This window comes from Oncorhynchus keta, chromosome 17, assembly GCF_023373465.1.
Source record: "Oncorhynchus keta strain PuntledgeMale-10-30-2019 chromosome 17, Oket_V2, whole genome shotgun sequence".
NCBI classification, from domain to species: domain Eukaryota; kingdom Metazoa; phylum Chordata; class Actinopteri; order Salmoniformes; family Salmonidae; genus Oncorhynchus; species Oncorhynchus keta.
The window spans coordinates 32,866,901-32,884,550 of record NC_068437.1 but is presented as its reverse complement, the minus strand read 5'-3'; the positions used below and the strand labels follow the sequence as shown (position 1 = coordinate 32,884,550).

Genomic DNA, 17,650 nt, shown 5'->3' with positions numbered 1-17,650 from the left:
CATCCTGCTGGTGTGGCAATACTTTTCAGACGGTTTCCAGGTACGGTTTTAGAAAGCAGGTGTGATGAGGGTCACTGGATATCTATTGTTTTCGAATATAAAGGCTCATGTTACATATTGGTAAATGTTCATAACATACGGTCAAAAAAATTCAATCCAACATTTTAGTAAAGTCTTAATTGAGTTGAAAAACAAATATTCTACAGATAACATTGTTGGAGGTAATTATGATGTTGCTCCTGATGACTGGATGGGTAGGTATCCCACCAGGCATTCAGCCCATTGTTTTAACTTAATTCTACATTTCTGCTCTAACTTTTAACTTTGACATTTCGCATTCACAGAATCCAACTTTTTAAAGCAAATTTCTTGGTTCAACTCTACAAATAGGGACAGACAATTAAAATCAAGAATTGATTATTGGTTGGTATCTTCCAATCTTATGAATCTTGTCAGTGAATGTAGTATTTCCTCAGCTCCTCTGACAGACCATGGTTCCATTGTTCTTTCCTTTTTGTTTTGATAATGATGAGATTTTCTAAAGCATACTGGAAATGTAACTCTTCTTTTAAATAATGAGTCATTTTGTTTACAGTCTAAAACTCTAATCAGAGAGACCTTTCTCGATTCTGCTCTTCTACTAATAAATGGGAAATTATTAAATTCAGAATTCGATGTCTTGCTATCACTACTGGTAAAATGCTCGCTCAGAAAATATTCTCCAAGCAGATGGATATTATTGTTGATAGTAACAGGTTGAGCAATAAACTTGAGGTGGCAGGTAACAAGGTTAACCCACTGTTCCTAGACTGTCATTGAAAATAAGAATTTGTTCTTAACTGACTTGCCTAGTTAAATAAAGATAAAATTTAAATGAAGATGAGAAAGCAGAGCTTGCTAAATGCCGATGTGATCTGGACTAGATATACAACGATAAGGCAAAGGGTGCCTTCGTCTGCCCAAAGGCCAAATGGATTGAAAAAGGTGGGGGGAAAAAATATTTCTTTAATTTGGAGAAGAGTAGGCAGACTATGAATAGGTAATTTACATAAATTCATGTAATACTATCTGATCTTGAAGTGATTTAACTGAGGAAATATACGAGTCTGCTGTTAATGATAATGCAGAGAATTATCACAAGGTTGCTGTTGACGTACAGTGGGGAGAACAAGTATTTGATAACCTGCAGAATCGGCAGTGTTTCCTACTTACAAAGCATGTAGAGGTCTAAGTATACCTACACTACTTTCCTGCCATCTATACCATTTCTTAATATAATGCAGTTCCTTTGGATTTGATGCCCCATGACTGAGTATTGTTCTGTTCAAGTTGACTGTGATTTTGCTGTGATCTGATAGGGGTGACAGTGGGCTGACTGTGAACGCTCTGAGAGACTCTGGGTTGAGGTCAGTGATAAGTAGTCTACAGTACTACTGCCAAGAGATGACCTATAGGTGTACCTACCATAGGAGTCTCCTCGAAGCCTACCATTGACTATGTACATACCCAGCGTAGGACAGAGCTGTAGGAGTTGAGGCCTGTTTTTGTTGGTTGTTTTGTCTTGCGGGGCATACTTGGGAGGGAATGCTGTCACCTCCAGGTAGGTGTTTGCCTCCCTATGTGCTGAGTGTCAGGTTCTTATCCAGTTCTGGTGTTTAGGTCACCACAGACTAGTACATGTCCCTGGGCCTTGAAATGATTGAACTCCCCCTCTAGGATGGAGAAGCTGTCATCGTTAAAGTATGGGGATTCTATTCAGGGGATATAGGTGGCACACATGAGGAATTGTTTCTCTGTTAATTTTTAAACAAGGAAGAAGATGAGTAGGCCGCCAGGTACGTTGCAATAAACTTTAGTGAACTATTAACATAATATATTTACAAAATAAGAAATATGGGAGGAGTCAGCCTAGTATATCAGGATGCACAACTGCAACTACTTATTCATTTTTCATATTATTTCTCATGTTGCCTTTATACACTGATGTGATAATGTTGTAGTTGTGTTTTGTATATAGTTATTTACCTGTCATGTGACATTTACCTGTCCCCACCTCTATTTTTAGACACGTCAACAATGCTGCCTAAGGAAGACTCTAGTAGTCAAAACACGTTGCAGTTGTGAGGCCTTGATTTACTAGGCCGACTGCTCCCATATATGTATTCTTTTACAGAAAGTATTCACACCCCTCAATTTTTTTCCACGCTGTTGTGTTACAGCCTGAATTTAAAATGTATTAAATTTAGATTTTTGGTCACTCGCCTACAAACAATACCCCATAATGTCAAAGTGGAATTATGTTTTCCCCCAAACAAATTCAGATGAATTAAAAGCGAAAAGCTTGAATCTATTTAGTCAATAAGTATTCAACCATTTTGTTATGGCATGTCTAAAAAAGTTCAGGAGTACAAATGTGCTTTACAAGTCACGCAAGTTGCATGGACTCCCTCTATGTGCAATAATAGTGTTTAACATAACATTTTTATGACTACCTCATCTCTCTGTACACCACACATACAATTACAGTGCATTCGGAAAGTATTCAGATCCCTTGACTTTTTCCACATTTTATTACGTTTACAGCCTTATTCTAAAATGGATTCAATTAATTTGTTCCCTCAATCTACACACAGTACCCCACAATGACAAAGCAAAAACAGGTTTATAGACATTTTTGCAAATGTATTAAACATTTTAAAAACACCTTATTTACTTAAGTATTCAGACCCTTTGCTATGAGACTCAACATTTAGATCAGGTGCATCCTGTTTCCATTGACAATACTTGAGATATTTATACAACTTCATTGGAGTCCACCTGTGGAAAATTCAATTGATTGGACATGATTTGGAAAGGCATACACCTGTCTATATAAGGTACCACAGTTGACAGTGCATGTCAGAACAAAAACCAAGCTATGAGGTTGAAGGAATTTTACATTGAGCTCGAGACAGGATTGTGTCGAGGCACAGATCTGCGGAAGGGTACAAAAACATTTCTGCAGCATTGAAGGTCCCCAAGAACACAGTGGCCTCCATCATTATTAAATGTAAGAATGGAAGTTTGGAACCACCAACACTCTTCCTAGAGCTGGCCGCCTGGCCAAACTGAGCAATCGGGAGAGAAGGGACTTGTTCAGGGAGATGACAAAGGACCCGATGGTGGCTCTGATAGGGCTCCATAGATCCTATGTAGATATGGGAGAACCATCTCTGCAGCACTACACCGATCAGGCCTTTATGTTAGAGTGGCCAGACGGAAGCAACTTCTCAGTAAAAGGCACATGACAGCCCCGTAGGAGTTTGCCAAAGAGCACCTAAAGACTCTCAGACCAGGAGAAACAGGATTCTCTGGTCTGATGAAACCAAGATTGAACTCTTTGGCCTGAATGTCAAGCTTCACGTCTTGAGGAAACCTTGCGCCATCCCTACAGTGAAGCATGGTGGTGGAAGCATCATGCTGTGGGGATGTTTTTCAGCGTCAGGGACTGGGAAACTAGTCAGGATCTAGAGAAAGATGAACGGAGGAAAGTACAGGGAGGTCCTTGATGAAAACCTGCTCCAGAGTGCTCAGGACCTCAGACTGGGGCGAAGGTTCACCTTACAACAGGGCAACAACCCTAAGCACACAGCCAAGACAACGCAGGAGTGGCTTCGTGACAAGTCTCAGAATGTCCTTGAGTGGGCCAGCCAGAGCCTGGACTTCAACCCGATCAAACATCTTGGGAGAGACCTGAAAATAGCTGTGCAGCGATGCTCCCCATCCAACCTGACAGAGCTTGAGAGGATCGGCAGAGAAGAATGGGAGAAACTCCCCAAATACAAGTGTGCCAAGCTTGTAGTGTCATACCCAAGAAGACTCGAGGCTGTAAATTAGCAAGCATTTAGAAAAACCTGTTTTTATTATGGGATTGATGAGTGGAAAAAAAACAATTTAATCAATACAATTTTTATTTCACCTTTATTTAACCAGGTAGGCTAGTTGAGAACAAGTTCTCATTTGCAACTGCGACCTGGCCAAGATAAAGCGTAGCAATTCGACACATACAACAACACAGAGTTAGACATGGAATAAACAAAACATACAGTCAATAATACAGTAGAACAAAAGAAAACAAAAAGTCTATATACAGTGAGTGCAAATGAGGTAAGTTAAGGAAATAAATAGGCCATGGTGGCGAAGTAACTACAATATAGCAATTAAACACTGGAATGGTAGATCGGCAGAAGATGAATATGCAGGTAGAGATACTGGGGTGCAAAGGAGCAAAATAAATAAATAAATACCAGTATAGGGCGGCAGCGTAGCCTAGTGGTTAGAGCGTTGGACTAGTAACCGGAAGGTTGCGAGTTCAAACCCCCGAGCTGACAAGGTACAAATCTGTCGTTCTGCCCCTGAACAGGCAGTTAACCCACTGTTCCCAGGCTGTCATTGAAAATAAGAAAATGTTCTTAACTGACTTGCCTGGTTAAATGTTGTAGGTAGATTGGGTAGGGTGGTAGGTAGATAGATGGGCTGTTTACAGATAGGCTAATGTTAAGGGAATGTTTATCTATAATGACTAATAATGTATTCATTTAAATCAGGATGTACTGATCAGAATACTATTATGTTACTGTATATGTACTAATCAGAATACTAAATGTTAATGTATATGTATGAATTTTCTTTCTTGATCCCGGTACTGAATATAATGTGTGTGAATGTGGTCAAGAGTAGAACAATGACTGTCTGTTCCTTGGTACAAATGAATCAGACTGGCTAGAATGCTTATTTACACGAGAAAACCTTGACTCGTAAATTATATTAAATTGGTAGGGAGACGGATGTGGGAAGGCTCGAGATACAGCCTTTGTACTGGAACGGAGATGGCGCGGGGTGGTATTGGAACTAATGATGTCATTTTCAGTTTATAACCTGTGGTAACCTGTATTGCGGGAGTACTCTCTTAAATAAAGGCTGCTATTTGACTTTAAGACCGGGCTCTGTCCATTCCTGTAAAATAAGGGTCTTACAAATTCTTATGAATTGACAGAGTGTTTAATTTTAATTGGGAATTAAAACAGAGGAATTAAATTCCTTCAATAGCTAAGTACAGGTGCAGTGATCTGTAAACTGCTCTAACAGCTGGTGCTTAAAGCTAGTGAGGGAGATGTGAGTCTCCAGCTTCAGAGATTTTTGCAATTCGTTCCAGTCATGGGCGAGCAGAGAACTGAAAGGAAAGACGACCAAAGGAGGAATTGGCTTTGGGGGTGACCAGTGAGATATGCTGGAGCGTGTGGGTGCTGGAGCGTGTGCTACGAGTGGGTGCTGCTATAGTGACCAGTGAGCTGAGATAATGCAGGGCTTTACCTAGCAATTTTAGAATAAGGGTGTAACCTAACGACATGTGGAAAAAGTCAAAGGGTCTGAATACTTCCTGAATGCACTGTATCTGTAAGGTCCCTCAGTCGAGCATTGAATTTTACAGATTCAATCACAAACACATATTGGTAAAAAAAACAACAACCAGGCATTGAATATTCCTTTGAGCACCGTAAAGTTATTAACTATACTTTGGATGGTGTATGAATACACCTAGTCACTACAAAAGATATAGGCGTCCTTCCTAACCCTGTTTCAGAGGAAGGAAACCGCTCAGGGATTTCACCATGAGGCCAATGATGACTTTAAAACAGTTGCAGAGTTGAATGGCTGTGATATGAGAACATTGAGGATGGATCAACAACATTGTAGTTACTCCACAATACTGGCCTAATTGACAAAGGGAAAATAACAAAACTATTTTTTTTATCCATAACATGCATCTTGTGGGGCTTGGGCAGCTGTATTATTGGGGTGGGGGCAGAAGGGGCATGTCTGATCTGGGAGGGCCTATATAGGGTGTGGCCAAGGTTTGTTTGGGGGGGGGCTCGGCTGGGCATGTGGGTTCGCTTGGTGCAAGTTCTTCGGGAGGGTGTCTCAGGTCTGGGTGGGTTGTCTTGCTCCAGTGTGAGGTGCTGGGGCTGCGGATGAAATCCTTCAGGGTCCTGGCAAAAGTTGGGATTGCTGCCTTGTAGAGGTGGACCTGGTCGTGAAGGCTGTTCAAGTCGTTAAGGCTGTTCAAGTCCAGGGTGTAGTGGTGGGCCAGGTAGACATTAGGTTTTGAGGCACAGTCCTGGGAAATGCTTGCATTCACCAGTATGGTGGCAGGGTGAACATATTTTTGTGGTAGCAGGATGGAGATGACCACTTGTGTTTTTATTTTTAAATGTAACCTTAATTTAACTGTGTTAGGGGAAGAGGAATACGCTTTTTCAATCTCACTCACACATTCAATCTATATTCTTTGTCAAATCAACAGAGGGCAGTGTTTACCTCTGGCCTGGCTTTCTAACCTGTATTATGATAACAGTGAGGCCTCAAGCCCCCTATCCCTTGAACTGAAGTCGATTTAACGATCCCTGTGTTCAATTGCAAAAAACATGCATGGTATGTTTTGTCATTACTCTTATTCTACATGATCTCGAACGAGTCATGATGCTATAGTTAATGGGAAATGATGCTTTCAAAAACTCGGACATACATTTTCATAATCGGTTTACAGGTTATTGTCTCTCCGAAGCTGCCACACTTTTGCACAGCGCCATACAATATAGGATCCATCATAGAATACGATTCTATTTCTAAGGACAACACCAAAGATGTTCTATTTGTGACAACACTGAGGTGAGTGTTCTTGTGAGGTCGCCATATTCAGTTACGCTTGCGGTGGGGTTTATTGACGACCCACAACGTAGCAGTAGCTATCTTGCCGCTAGTAGCCGAATGAATTTGGGGGGAGTGCCTGGTTTGAAGCTAGCAAACTGCCGTCGTTAGTGGGAAGGAGGCGGTTCTAGTCCCCCGCTCGCACGAGAGAAAGACCCGCCTCATCTGTAAAATGAACGCTGCCAGTCTGGGAACGTTCCGACAGTAATTATTATACCTCAGTAATTCCAACCGGCTCCTTTGCTTTGGTAAACGTGTTAGAGTTCTCACTGCTTGAAGACTACTTATGGATGGAAACTTGACCACACGACGGTAAATGACACTACAAATCAACGTATTTATATGAGTTGCAGCCTACTATGGCTGGGAGTGAATCGCAGTTATGGCAACGCGGAACTTTCATTCGATGTTCTATGCGGAGATAACGTTAACAAAGAACCCTCGCTCCAGCTAGCCAAAGCTAACGTTTATCAGACAGATTTAAAACGGTCAATGGGAAAATGTAATGTTCGTCTTTGTATTGATTTGTGTTATTGTTTCGATTTCTCGATTATGTATTTTGACAAACGACGTTATTCAATTGCTCCTTTACTAGTTACGCTGGGGTAGTTAGCTAGTTGCTAACTAGCCGCCATCAAGCAGGAGAGTATAGCTATCACTAACGTTAGCTAGATCGCTAGCTAAATGCGCAATCCAACATGGAACAATGATGCCTGTGAGCAAGTTAACGCTAACGTTTGTCCAGACAAATATATATTCTTCAGTTTTAAATAGATTAACTACGTTCGTGTGAAATGTTTACTATTTTCAATGTCAACTAGTTTACATTGCTTGATGACATAACTAGCCATTGTTGGTATATACCGTTAGCTAGTTAACGTCAGCTTAATGTTCTATAATATTGTTTCTCGTAGCTAAGGCCGTTATGCTAAGCTAAAAGCCTTGTTATCTACAGTCAGTCGCCAGTCAAGTGTCGGCTATGGCTGTGCTCAAATGTAACACGTGATTTTCTCTGCAAAAACTCCGAAATTAATCCCAGCAGAGATTATTATTATTATTATTATATTACGATGAATATGACCGGTCTCATCTCTAGCCCAGTTAGCTACCATTCGTTTTCCTTTCGACCGCGTTATATTGTCAAAATACGTTAGTTACTCCCCACGCGTGGAGTTTATTTGTGTAACGTTAACTATTCAAATTTACTGCTGTCACGCAAGGTAGAAACTTCCGAAAAATGTCTGAATAAAAATTTGTCTGCGCCAAATCCACATATTAATTAATATTAGGTGACGTTTTACAGTAATCTTAACCACTTAATCTGTTTACATGAAATAATATTGCATTCCGTGTAGCATTTGTGAAGCAACCGGTTGATAGGGCATTAATACTGTTGTAGGTGATAAAATCAATGATCTTTCGGGATACTGTACTGCTGCGGTAATTAGTCACTAATTATTCAGATTATTAGTGATTTTATTGGAAGTACTGAAGAGGTGGAAGCACGTGCACACTTGGTAAAAAAATATACATATTCTTTCCTGACAATACAATTGTTTTATCTGCTTATGTTTTAAGACCATTTTGGAAGTACACACCGGGCGTGAAAACAGTAAATGACTATAGTTGCTCATCGAAACTCCATACTTGGTGACAATTGAACGTATTTTGACTCAACACTTGCGCAGCTGTCTAATAAGAAAATTTATGGTAGCTAACTGGGCTAGAGATGAGACTCATCATAGTAATCATCTCCTCTTTGCTCAGATACTGATTCAGAATACACCTAGCTAGCAGATTGTAATGGGCTAATGTGTTTCTCCGTTAGCAGTTACAGGGTAGGTACTGTTTGGCAGAACACGGCAAATTTTCAATCAACCTTAACTTGGCATTGGGAAGACATCCAAAGTCTAGTTGCAGAGGGTTTGTTTAAGCAATAAAGCACGAGGCTCTGTGGTATATGGCCAAATATACCAAGGCTAAGGGATGTTCTTAGGCACAACGCAACGCGTCCTGGTTACAGTCCTGAGCCGTGGTATGTTGGCCATATACCACAAACCCCGATGTGCATTATTGCTATTATAAACGTGTTACCAACGTAATTAGAGCAGTAAAAATACATGTTTTGTCATACCTGTTGTACCACGGCTGTCAGGGCTCGAGCCACCCAGTTTATAATTGAATTTAGAAGATGCTCTGTTATTAAATCAAATAAATGAAGTTCTGTCTTTTCTATTTGAAATCTTCTTTCATTTATCGAGACAGGTGAGTGTCACTTTGGGATGGACACCTACTTGTTCCAATCAGTGAGAGATTTAAAATAGACAAGAAGGCAGCATGCACGTTGTTGGATTACTTAATGGTGCGAAAAATAGAAACAGTTTAATAACAGAGCATTTTCTAAATTCAAAAGAACCCCCTGCAACTAGACATGGACGTTTAGAAGACCGTCTGTCTTCCAAATCGGGAATTGAGGAAGTATTGACAAGTTATGGTCGGTTGTAGGCACTTTGCCGTAGCACACAGAATTTATCAGCCAGCTGGAATAATGGGCAATATTTTTAATAGCTTGACTGCACCACAAGCTAGTGAAGCTATTGTAGTATTATGTGTATGTTCTCTGTGTTATGATATTTAGTTTTTTAGTAGTACACTTGTTTTGCTGTGTATTGTAAAGCATGAGATAACTGTCTGCACTTGACCACCATGACAGGGACACATCTTGTTTATATATAAATACTGAAAATTCACTCTGTGGTTTGTACTGCTTCATAAAAACGATTTGAGACACTCTTCTCTAACCTCTCTTTGCAGTCAGTGATGGAATTTTATATTTTTAAGTCAGGAATTCCAGATTTGTTGACCACCTCCCCACTCACAGTTAAACCAGTTTGCCCCTTTCCCCCTAAATTTCATTGCTATACTGATCCCGTCTGTCCCTGTTTCTTTCCCCCTGCAGTGACACTGGATCTCTGCTGGGAGTGTGTGGCCTGTCCGTTGCCTGCACAGTGAGGCTTGGTGCCTGGAGCTGAGTCTAGCTCTTTCCCCCTCCCTTCTGGTGGCTCCTTATGCTGGATTGCAGCTGTACCCCGTGTCTTGCAGGATGGATGGTGTGGATCTAAAGGGTCTCGTGTGTTGGCAGCGCTCCCTGTTCTGTGACAGTGTTCTCTTCTTTTCTATTTACAAAAGAACACCCCCCCATCCTCCACCCAGACTCTGAGCCCTGTATACCTACTAACTGTATTTAAGCAGCAGTCACACAGGTAGGAATAGGAGAGGGAGGTTTGCAAAACAAGCTCCTGTTTTAATTGGTCAGTCTGACCACATAGATTTTAATTTCTTTCCAAAGCCTTTATGGAGGAAGTTTGAGTTCTCTTTTCTCTGTTGAATCATATCCGCTCACTATCGTTGGGGGTGGTGGGATGTCGGAAAAGCCCAACAACAAGATGGTTAAGTTCCTGACTCCCCTTCCCAAGAGTGGTAACGGAAACAACGGGTCTGGCTCGGACTCGCTTGTTGGTGAACGAATGGCAGCGGAGGTGAGGCGGCGCCACCACACCATGGAGCGCGACCGTTGCGCTGCAGAACATCGAACATTCTTCCGCCGCAGCGTCATCAGCGACTCCAACGCCACAGCCCTTGACCTCCCCTTACCGAGTAAAATCCCTGTCCTTGCACCTCTGGTACCCCGCGTGCGAGATGTCGTGCCCCGGCACTCTGGTGCACTGCCCGCCCCAAGACCTGCACTCCGTGTGACTGTGAGGGAGGAGTTGGCTGAGTGTGAAGGTGGATTGAAGGTGGATGTGGTGTCTGTAGAGCAGAAGGCTGCTATACTACAGGATATCTGTGATGGGGAAGCAGTGGTTGCTCAGCAAGCTAACAGTCTAGCTGCCCAACCTCTGAGCCAAACAACAGAACCTGAACCTGAGAGTGAGGTGAAGGAGAGTGAAGAAGGAGAGGGGAGGGAAGCAGATAAGGAAGAGAAGGAGAAAGCCCGGGTAGAGGCTGAACTGAGAGAGGCGGAGAAGAAGGTGCAAGATGACATTGAGGAAGCCGAGACGAAAGCGGTGGGAACGTCGCCGGATGGGCGTTTCCTCAAGTTTGACATTGAGATTGGACGTGGTTCCTTCAAGACGGTCTACAAGGGCCTGGACACAGAGACCACAGTGGAGGTGGCATGGTGCGAGCTGCAGGTAAGAATGGGCTACATCTCAATACTATCTATGTAGCTTAAACTTGCATCCTCATTTCCCTCCATGAAAACTGATATGAAAGTGCACCACTGATAAGCCCAGTGATTACAAAATTGGCTCTTTACAGGTTACCGGTTGATCCCTAATCAGACCCATACAAAACCTGTTGAGTCACTCATAACCTACAAAATCTGTGAGAAGAATATACTAGTCTCATTTCAACCTGGTCTCAGAGCATTTTGTATTATTCTGTACGTAAATCATTCGTATGATAATGTATGTTGAGTTTCGTATGGTATGTATTAATTTGTGGATGTTCGTCAATCATTTCATGTGATATGTTACAAATTGCAATTTGTGCAATATGTTCAGAATTTGAAAAAAGTACAGTATGTTATGAATTCCAATTTGTGACTGTTGGTTAGGTGGCTATCGCTGATGTTAGCTAGCTGGCTAATTTTAGCTTGGAGTTAAGTTTATGGGTAGGGTTAACTAAAATGGTCAGGGGAAGGGTTCGCTAACATGCTAAGTAGTTGCAAGGTAGCTAAACAGTAGTAACTAGTTGCTCCCAGGTGGCGCAGCAGTACAAGGCACTGCATCTTAGTGCAAGAGGCATCACAACAGTCCCTGGTTCAAATCCAGGCTGTTTCACATCTGTCCGTGATTGGGACAATCACAATTGGCCCAGTGTCGGCCTACCCCGGCCAAAAACGGACGTCATTGTAAAATAAGACTTTGTTCTTAACTGACTTGCCTAGTTAAATAAAGATTAAATTAAGTTTGAAGGTTGTCCTTGATGAGATTTGAATACGTGACCTTTGGGTTGCTAAACGTTCGCGTTATATGCCCACCCATCCATGCCGACCAACCACCCTACTTATGTTTTTGCCTTAAGTAACCATCTGCCTTATGTAGCCATACCAAACATTTGACTTTCCTGATTTTCATTTACTATGTCATGTCTAGTCTGAGACCAGGCTGCTCATATTGCCAAGTCAGGCTAGAGCCAAAAGTCTGCCTTTTCTTCTGCAGTGACTACGGGCCTTTATGCTGTCTCTGTGTCACATTCGCGGCATTTGGACATAGTAACTGTCACCGGTTAAACACCTAAGGGTCTGTCAATCAGTCATAGTTATCCCTTCAGTTGTGTTGTTGCAAATCCATTTGAAGCCATTGGTTCAAAGTAGGGATGCACAATATATTGATGAACATATTGGATTTGGCCGATATTAGCTCAAATGCTAACATCGGTATGATATTAGCTAAAAATGCCAACATCTGTATTTACATTTACATTTAAGTCATTTAGCAGACGCTCTTATCCAGAGCGACTTATCTGTATCGGCCCGATGTCTAGTTTAATGCCGATGTGCAAAACCGATGTCAAAGCTGACGTGCATACCTATATAACATAGCTACGTTACGTATTGAAGCCATGTAAAATTTGGCGTGACGTATTGAAGCCATGTAAAATTTGGCACTACGCGTGCAACACAGCATTCCTGACCAAGCCCACAAGGTCTCCTGTGTGGATCGAGCAGTCATTTGAAAGAGTCCAAATTTTTTTGCTGGACATCTCAAAGGTGAAATCCATTAACGGCAAGATAATGGAATTCATTGCCCTTGACAATCAACCGTTCTCTCTCGTGGATGATGCTGGCTTTTGCGACTGGTTGAGCACCTGTACACACTACAAAGTGTGCAATTTTTCAGATGTTACACAGTAATTGTGTCAAGTGTCACTGCTATTAGCTTCACGACATATTATGGAACGACCTTTGCGTGTCAAAGATATACGTTAAATAATACTATTTGACAATGACACGTTAAATAAGCGTTTAATTTGATACGTCAAATAACAGTTCTATTATAGAATGTGTTCTGAATTTGCACGTGCAAGCCAACTGCCACCACTACTATCAGTAGCACTGTCAAAGCTGTACAAAAAAGTCTGCAAACACCAGCCATTTGTTCGACCGCAACGTCTGGGGGAGCTATTGTTTTAGCTTGGTACCAAGCTAGCATCAATAAAACCAGCCTGAAAACAATGACCAGTAGAAACTGCAGTCATTTTCATTATTCTTAGCAATGATTTAGGAATCCTTGTAAATATTATCTATAAAATCTAATCAAATTTCACATACACATGGTTAGCAGATGTGAATGCGAGTGTAGCGAAATGCTTGTGCTTCTAGTTCCGACAATGCAGTAATAACCAACAAGTAATCTAACTAACAATTCCAAAACTACTGTCTTATACACAGTGTAAGGGGATAAATAATATGTACATAAAGATATATGAATGAGTGATGGTACAGAGCAGCATAGGCAAGATACAGTAGATGGTATCGGGTACAGTATATACATATGAGATGAGTATGTAAACAAAGTGACATAGTTAAAGTGGCTAGTGATACATGTATTACATAAGGATGCAGTCGATGATATAGAGTACAGTATATACATATGCATATGAGATGGATAATGTAGGGTATGTAACATATTAGGTAGCATTGTTTAAAGTGGCTAGTGATATATTTTACATTTCCCATCAATTCCCATTATTAAAGTGGCTGGAGTTGAGTCAGTGTCAGGTGGCTGTTTAACAGTCTGATGGCCTTGAGATGGAAGCTGTTTTTCAGTCTCTCGGTCCCAGCTTTGATGCACCTGTACTGACCTCGCCTTCTGGATGATAGCGGGGTGAACAGGCAGTGGCTCGGGTGGTTGTTGTCCTTGATGATCTTTATGGCCTTCCAGTAACATCTGGTGGTGTAGGTGTCCTGGAGGGCAGGTAGTTTGCCCCCGGTGATGCGTTGTCCAGACCTCACTACCCTCTGGAGAGCCTTACGGTTGTGGGCGGAGCAGTTGCCGTACCAGGTGGTGATACAGCCCGCCAGGATGCTCTTGATTGTGAATCTGTAGAAATTTGTGAGTGCTTTTGGTGACAAGCCAAATTTCTTCAGCCTCCTGAGGTTGAAGAGGCGCTGCTGCGCCTTCTTCACGATGCTGTCTGTGTGGGTGGACCAATTCAGTTTGTCTGTGATGTGTACGCCGAGGAACTTAAAACTTACTATCCTCTCCACTACTGTTCCATCGATGTGGATAGGGGGGTGTTCCCTCTGCTGTTTCCTGAAGTCCACAATCATCTCCTTAGTTTTGTTGACGTTGAGTGTGAGGTTATTTTCCTGACACCACACTCCGAGGGCCCTCACCTCCTCCCTGTAGGCCGTCTCGTCGTTGTTGGTAATCAAGCCTACCACTGTGTCGTCCGCAAACTTGATGATTGAGTTGGCCACGCAGTCGTGGGTGAACAGGGAGTACAGGAGAGGGCTCAGAACGCACCCTTGTGGGGCCCCAGTGTTGAGGATCAGCGGGGTGGAGATGTTGTTGCCTACCCTCACCACCTGGGGGCGGCCCGTCAGGAAGTCCAGTACCCAGTTGCACAGGGCGGGGTCGAGACCCAGGGTAGGCACTTGTTGTTTGCCTATTGAAATTGAACTTCAATTAATGAAAATACATTTCAAGCCAGCTACATAACCCTGTTGCCCAAAGCTAACGTTATAAGCAGCCAGCTAGCTTCATCTGGCTAGTGAGGCTCGACCTGTCCGGGTTATGTGTTGTGAAGCTAGCCACAAGAAGGATTAGGCACAGTAGTGGAATTTGAGTTTTGCCTTCAAAATAAAAGTACCTCTTTGAAAGTGACGCAGAAGTTTACAACTGGTGGAATCATACCATATTAGAGTTCACGCAAATATTAGCGTTGTAGCTCTTATCGCATGACTGTGAAATCACCTCCCCTGTCAGCCTATTGTGTTTTTCCCCACCTTTTATTTTAACAGGTAGACTAGTTGAGAACAAGTTCTCATTTTCAACTGCAACCTGGCCAAGATAAAGCAATGCAGTGCGACACAAACAACAACACAGAGTTACACATGGAATAAACAAACAAAGTCAATAACGCAATAGAAAAAGTCTTTACAGTGTGTACAAATGGTGTAAGGAGGTAAGGCAATAAATAGGCCATAGTAGCGAAGTAATGACAATTTAGCAAATTAACACGAGTGATAGATGTGCAGATGATGATGATGATGTGGGGTTGAGGTTGGTAGATTGGATGGGCTATTTACAGATGTGCTTTGTACAGCTGCAGCGAACGATAAGCTGCTCAGATATCTGATGTTTAAAGTTAGTGATGGCGATATAAGTCTCCAACTTCAGCGGGGGGGTTTTTTCTCCGTTTTTCCCCCCCTCAATTCGTACCAGTCATTGGCAGCAGTGTTGACATTCATATTGCACTGTACAGCTTTACTTAAGGGTTGGGGATCAGTGAAATGGGGTATCAGTCTACTCAATACCCAAGCTATTTTTCCCCAACGTCATCCACAGAGTTATCAGACTCCAAAACATCCACGCAGTAATGTTTTTCCTTCAGAATAGTGTTCAATACACACAAGTTGGCAATAAATATGGTTACATTTACAGTTGTTTCAGGGTCCCGCAATAAGAGCTACGACGCTAATGTTCTCTGGGTGTCACTGAGTAGACTGATACCTATGGATTGTGGATCAATGACATGGGGTAAGGCTGTACAGTGAAATAACTATGCCCCCAATGCAATTATAAAGTATATAACATCCAGTGTAATTTCAACAGATTTGTCAAATGAACAAATTAATGTCTTTTGATTTTATATAACATCCCAACCTCGTTTAGCATGATCTATTCAATTATGGCATAATTCTACTACTTGTATTGATTTGCATCACTGTCAATGACATGGACAGAATTATGGCCCCTGCTTAAGCCAGTACATGTCCAGTACATGTCCAGGCCTGTCTGAAGTTTGCTAGAGAGCATTTGGATGATCCAGAGAAAGTCATATGGTCAGATGAAACCAAAATATAACTTTTTGTCAAAAACTCAACTCGTTGTGTTTGGAGGACAAAGAATGCTGAGTTGCATCCAAAGAACACCATACCTACTGTGAGGCATGGGGGTGGAAACATCATGCTTTGGGGCTGTTTTTCTGCAAAGGGACCAGGACGACTGATCCGTGTAAAGGAAAGAATGAATGGGGCCATGAATCGTGAGATTTTGAGTGAAAATCTCCTTCCATCAGCAAGGGGATTGAAGATGAAACGTGGCTGGGTCTTTCAGCACGACAATGATCCCAAACACACCGCCCGGGCAACGAAGGAGTGGCTTCGTAAGAAGCATTTCAAGGTCCTGGAGTGGCCTAGCCAGTCTCCAGATCTCAACTCCATAGAAAATCTTTGGAGGGAGTTGAAAGTCTGTTGCCTAGCAACAGCCCCAAAACATCACTGCTCTAGAGGAGATCTGCATGGAGGAATGGGCCAAAATACCAGCAACGGTGTGTGAAAACCTAGTGAAGACTTACAGAAAACGTTTGACCTCTGTCATTGCCAACAAAGGCTATATAACAAAGTATTGAACTTTTGTTATTGACCAAATACTTATTTTCCACCATAATTTGCAAATAAATTCATAAAAAATCCTACAATGTGATTTTTATGGATTTTTTCTTCTCATTTTGTCTGTCATAGTTGAAGTGTACTTATGATGAATTACAGGCCTCTCACCTTAAGTGGGAGAACTTGCACAATTGGTGGCTGACTAAATACTTTTTTGCCCCACTGTAGTTAGCTAGCTAACTATATAGCTACTGAAACAGATTGTTTTGCTACGTTTTTGTGGAAGAACATTGTTTGCATCCATGAGCTAGTTAGTTTTTTTTAATGACTAGCACTGTGCGCGAGACAACTTTACCAGCATCATAGCATACAGTTGAAGTCTGAAGTTTACATGCACCGTAGCCAAATACATTTAAACTCAGTTTTTCACAATCCCTGACATTTAATCCTCGTTATAATTCCCTGTTTTAGGTCAGTTAGGATCACCACTTTATTTTAAGAATGTGTAATGTCCGAATAATAGTAGTGATTTATTGAAGCTTTTATTTCTTTCATCACATTCCCAATGGGTCAGACGTTTACATACACTAATTAGAATTTGCTAGCATTCTATATTAATTGTTTAACTTGGGTCAAATGTTTCGTGTTGCCTTCCACAAGCTTCCCACTATAAGTTGGGTGAATTTTGGCCCATTCCTCCTGACAGAGCTGGTGTAACTGAGTCAGGTTTGTAGGCCTCCTTGCTCGCACACGCTTTATCAGTTCTGCTTACTCATTTTCTATAGGATTGAGGTCAGGGCTTTGTGATGGCCACTCCAATACCTTGACTTTGTTGTCCTTACGCCATTTTGCCACAACTTTCAAAGTATGCTTGGGGTCATTGTCCATTTGGAAGACCAATTAGCGACCAAGCTTTAACTTGTGACTGATGTCTTGAGATGTTGTTTCAATATATCCACATCATTTTCCTTCCTCATGATGCCATCTATTTGTGTAGTGCACCAGTCTCTCCTGCAGCAAAGCACCCCCAAAACATGATGCTGCCACCACGTGCTTCACAATTGGGATGTTTTTCTTCGGCTTGCAAGCCTCCCCCTTTTCCTCCAAACATAACGATGATCATTATGGCCTAACAGTTCTATTTTTGTTTCATCAGACCAGAGGACATTTCTCCAAAAAGTGCGATCTTTGTCCCCATGTGCAGTTGCAGACCGTAGTCTTAGCTTTTTTATTGTGGTTTTGGAGCAGTGGCTTCTTCCTTGCTGAGTGGACTTTCAG

The 17,650-nt window shown here is 41.9% G+C and overlaps 1 protein-coding gene across 1 annotated transcript in view; it reads left to right on the top strand.

Moving 5' to 3' along the window:
• Positions 1-6,767: 6,767 nt before the first annotated feature.
• Positions 6,768-17,650, top strand: part of LOC118396024 (serine/threonine-protein kinase WNK1-like) — a 61,112-nt gene continuing 50,229 nt past the window's right edge. Inside the window, 2 exon segments of the mRNA XM_052465924.1 lie at positions 6,768-7,059; positions 9,707-10,940. Coding sequence (XP_052321884.1) covers positions 10,170-10,940 — 771 coding nt within the window. The 5' untranslated portion in view covers positions 6,768-7,059; positions 9,707-10,169.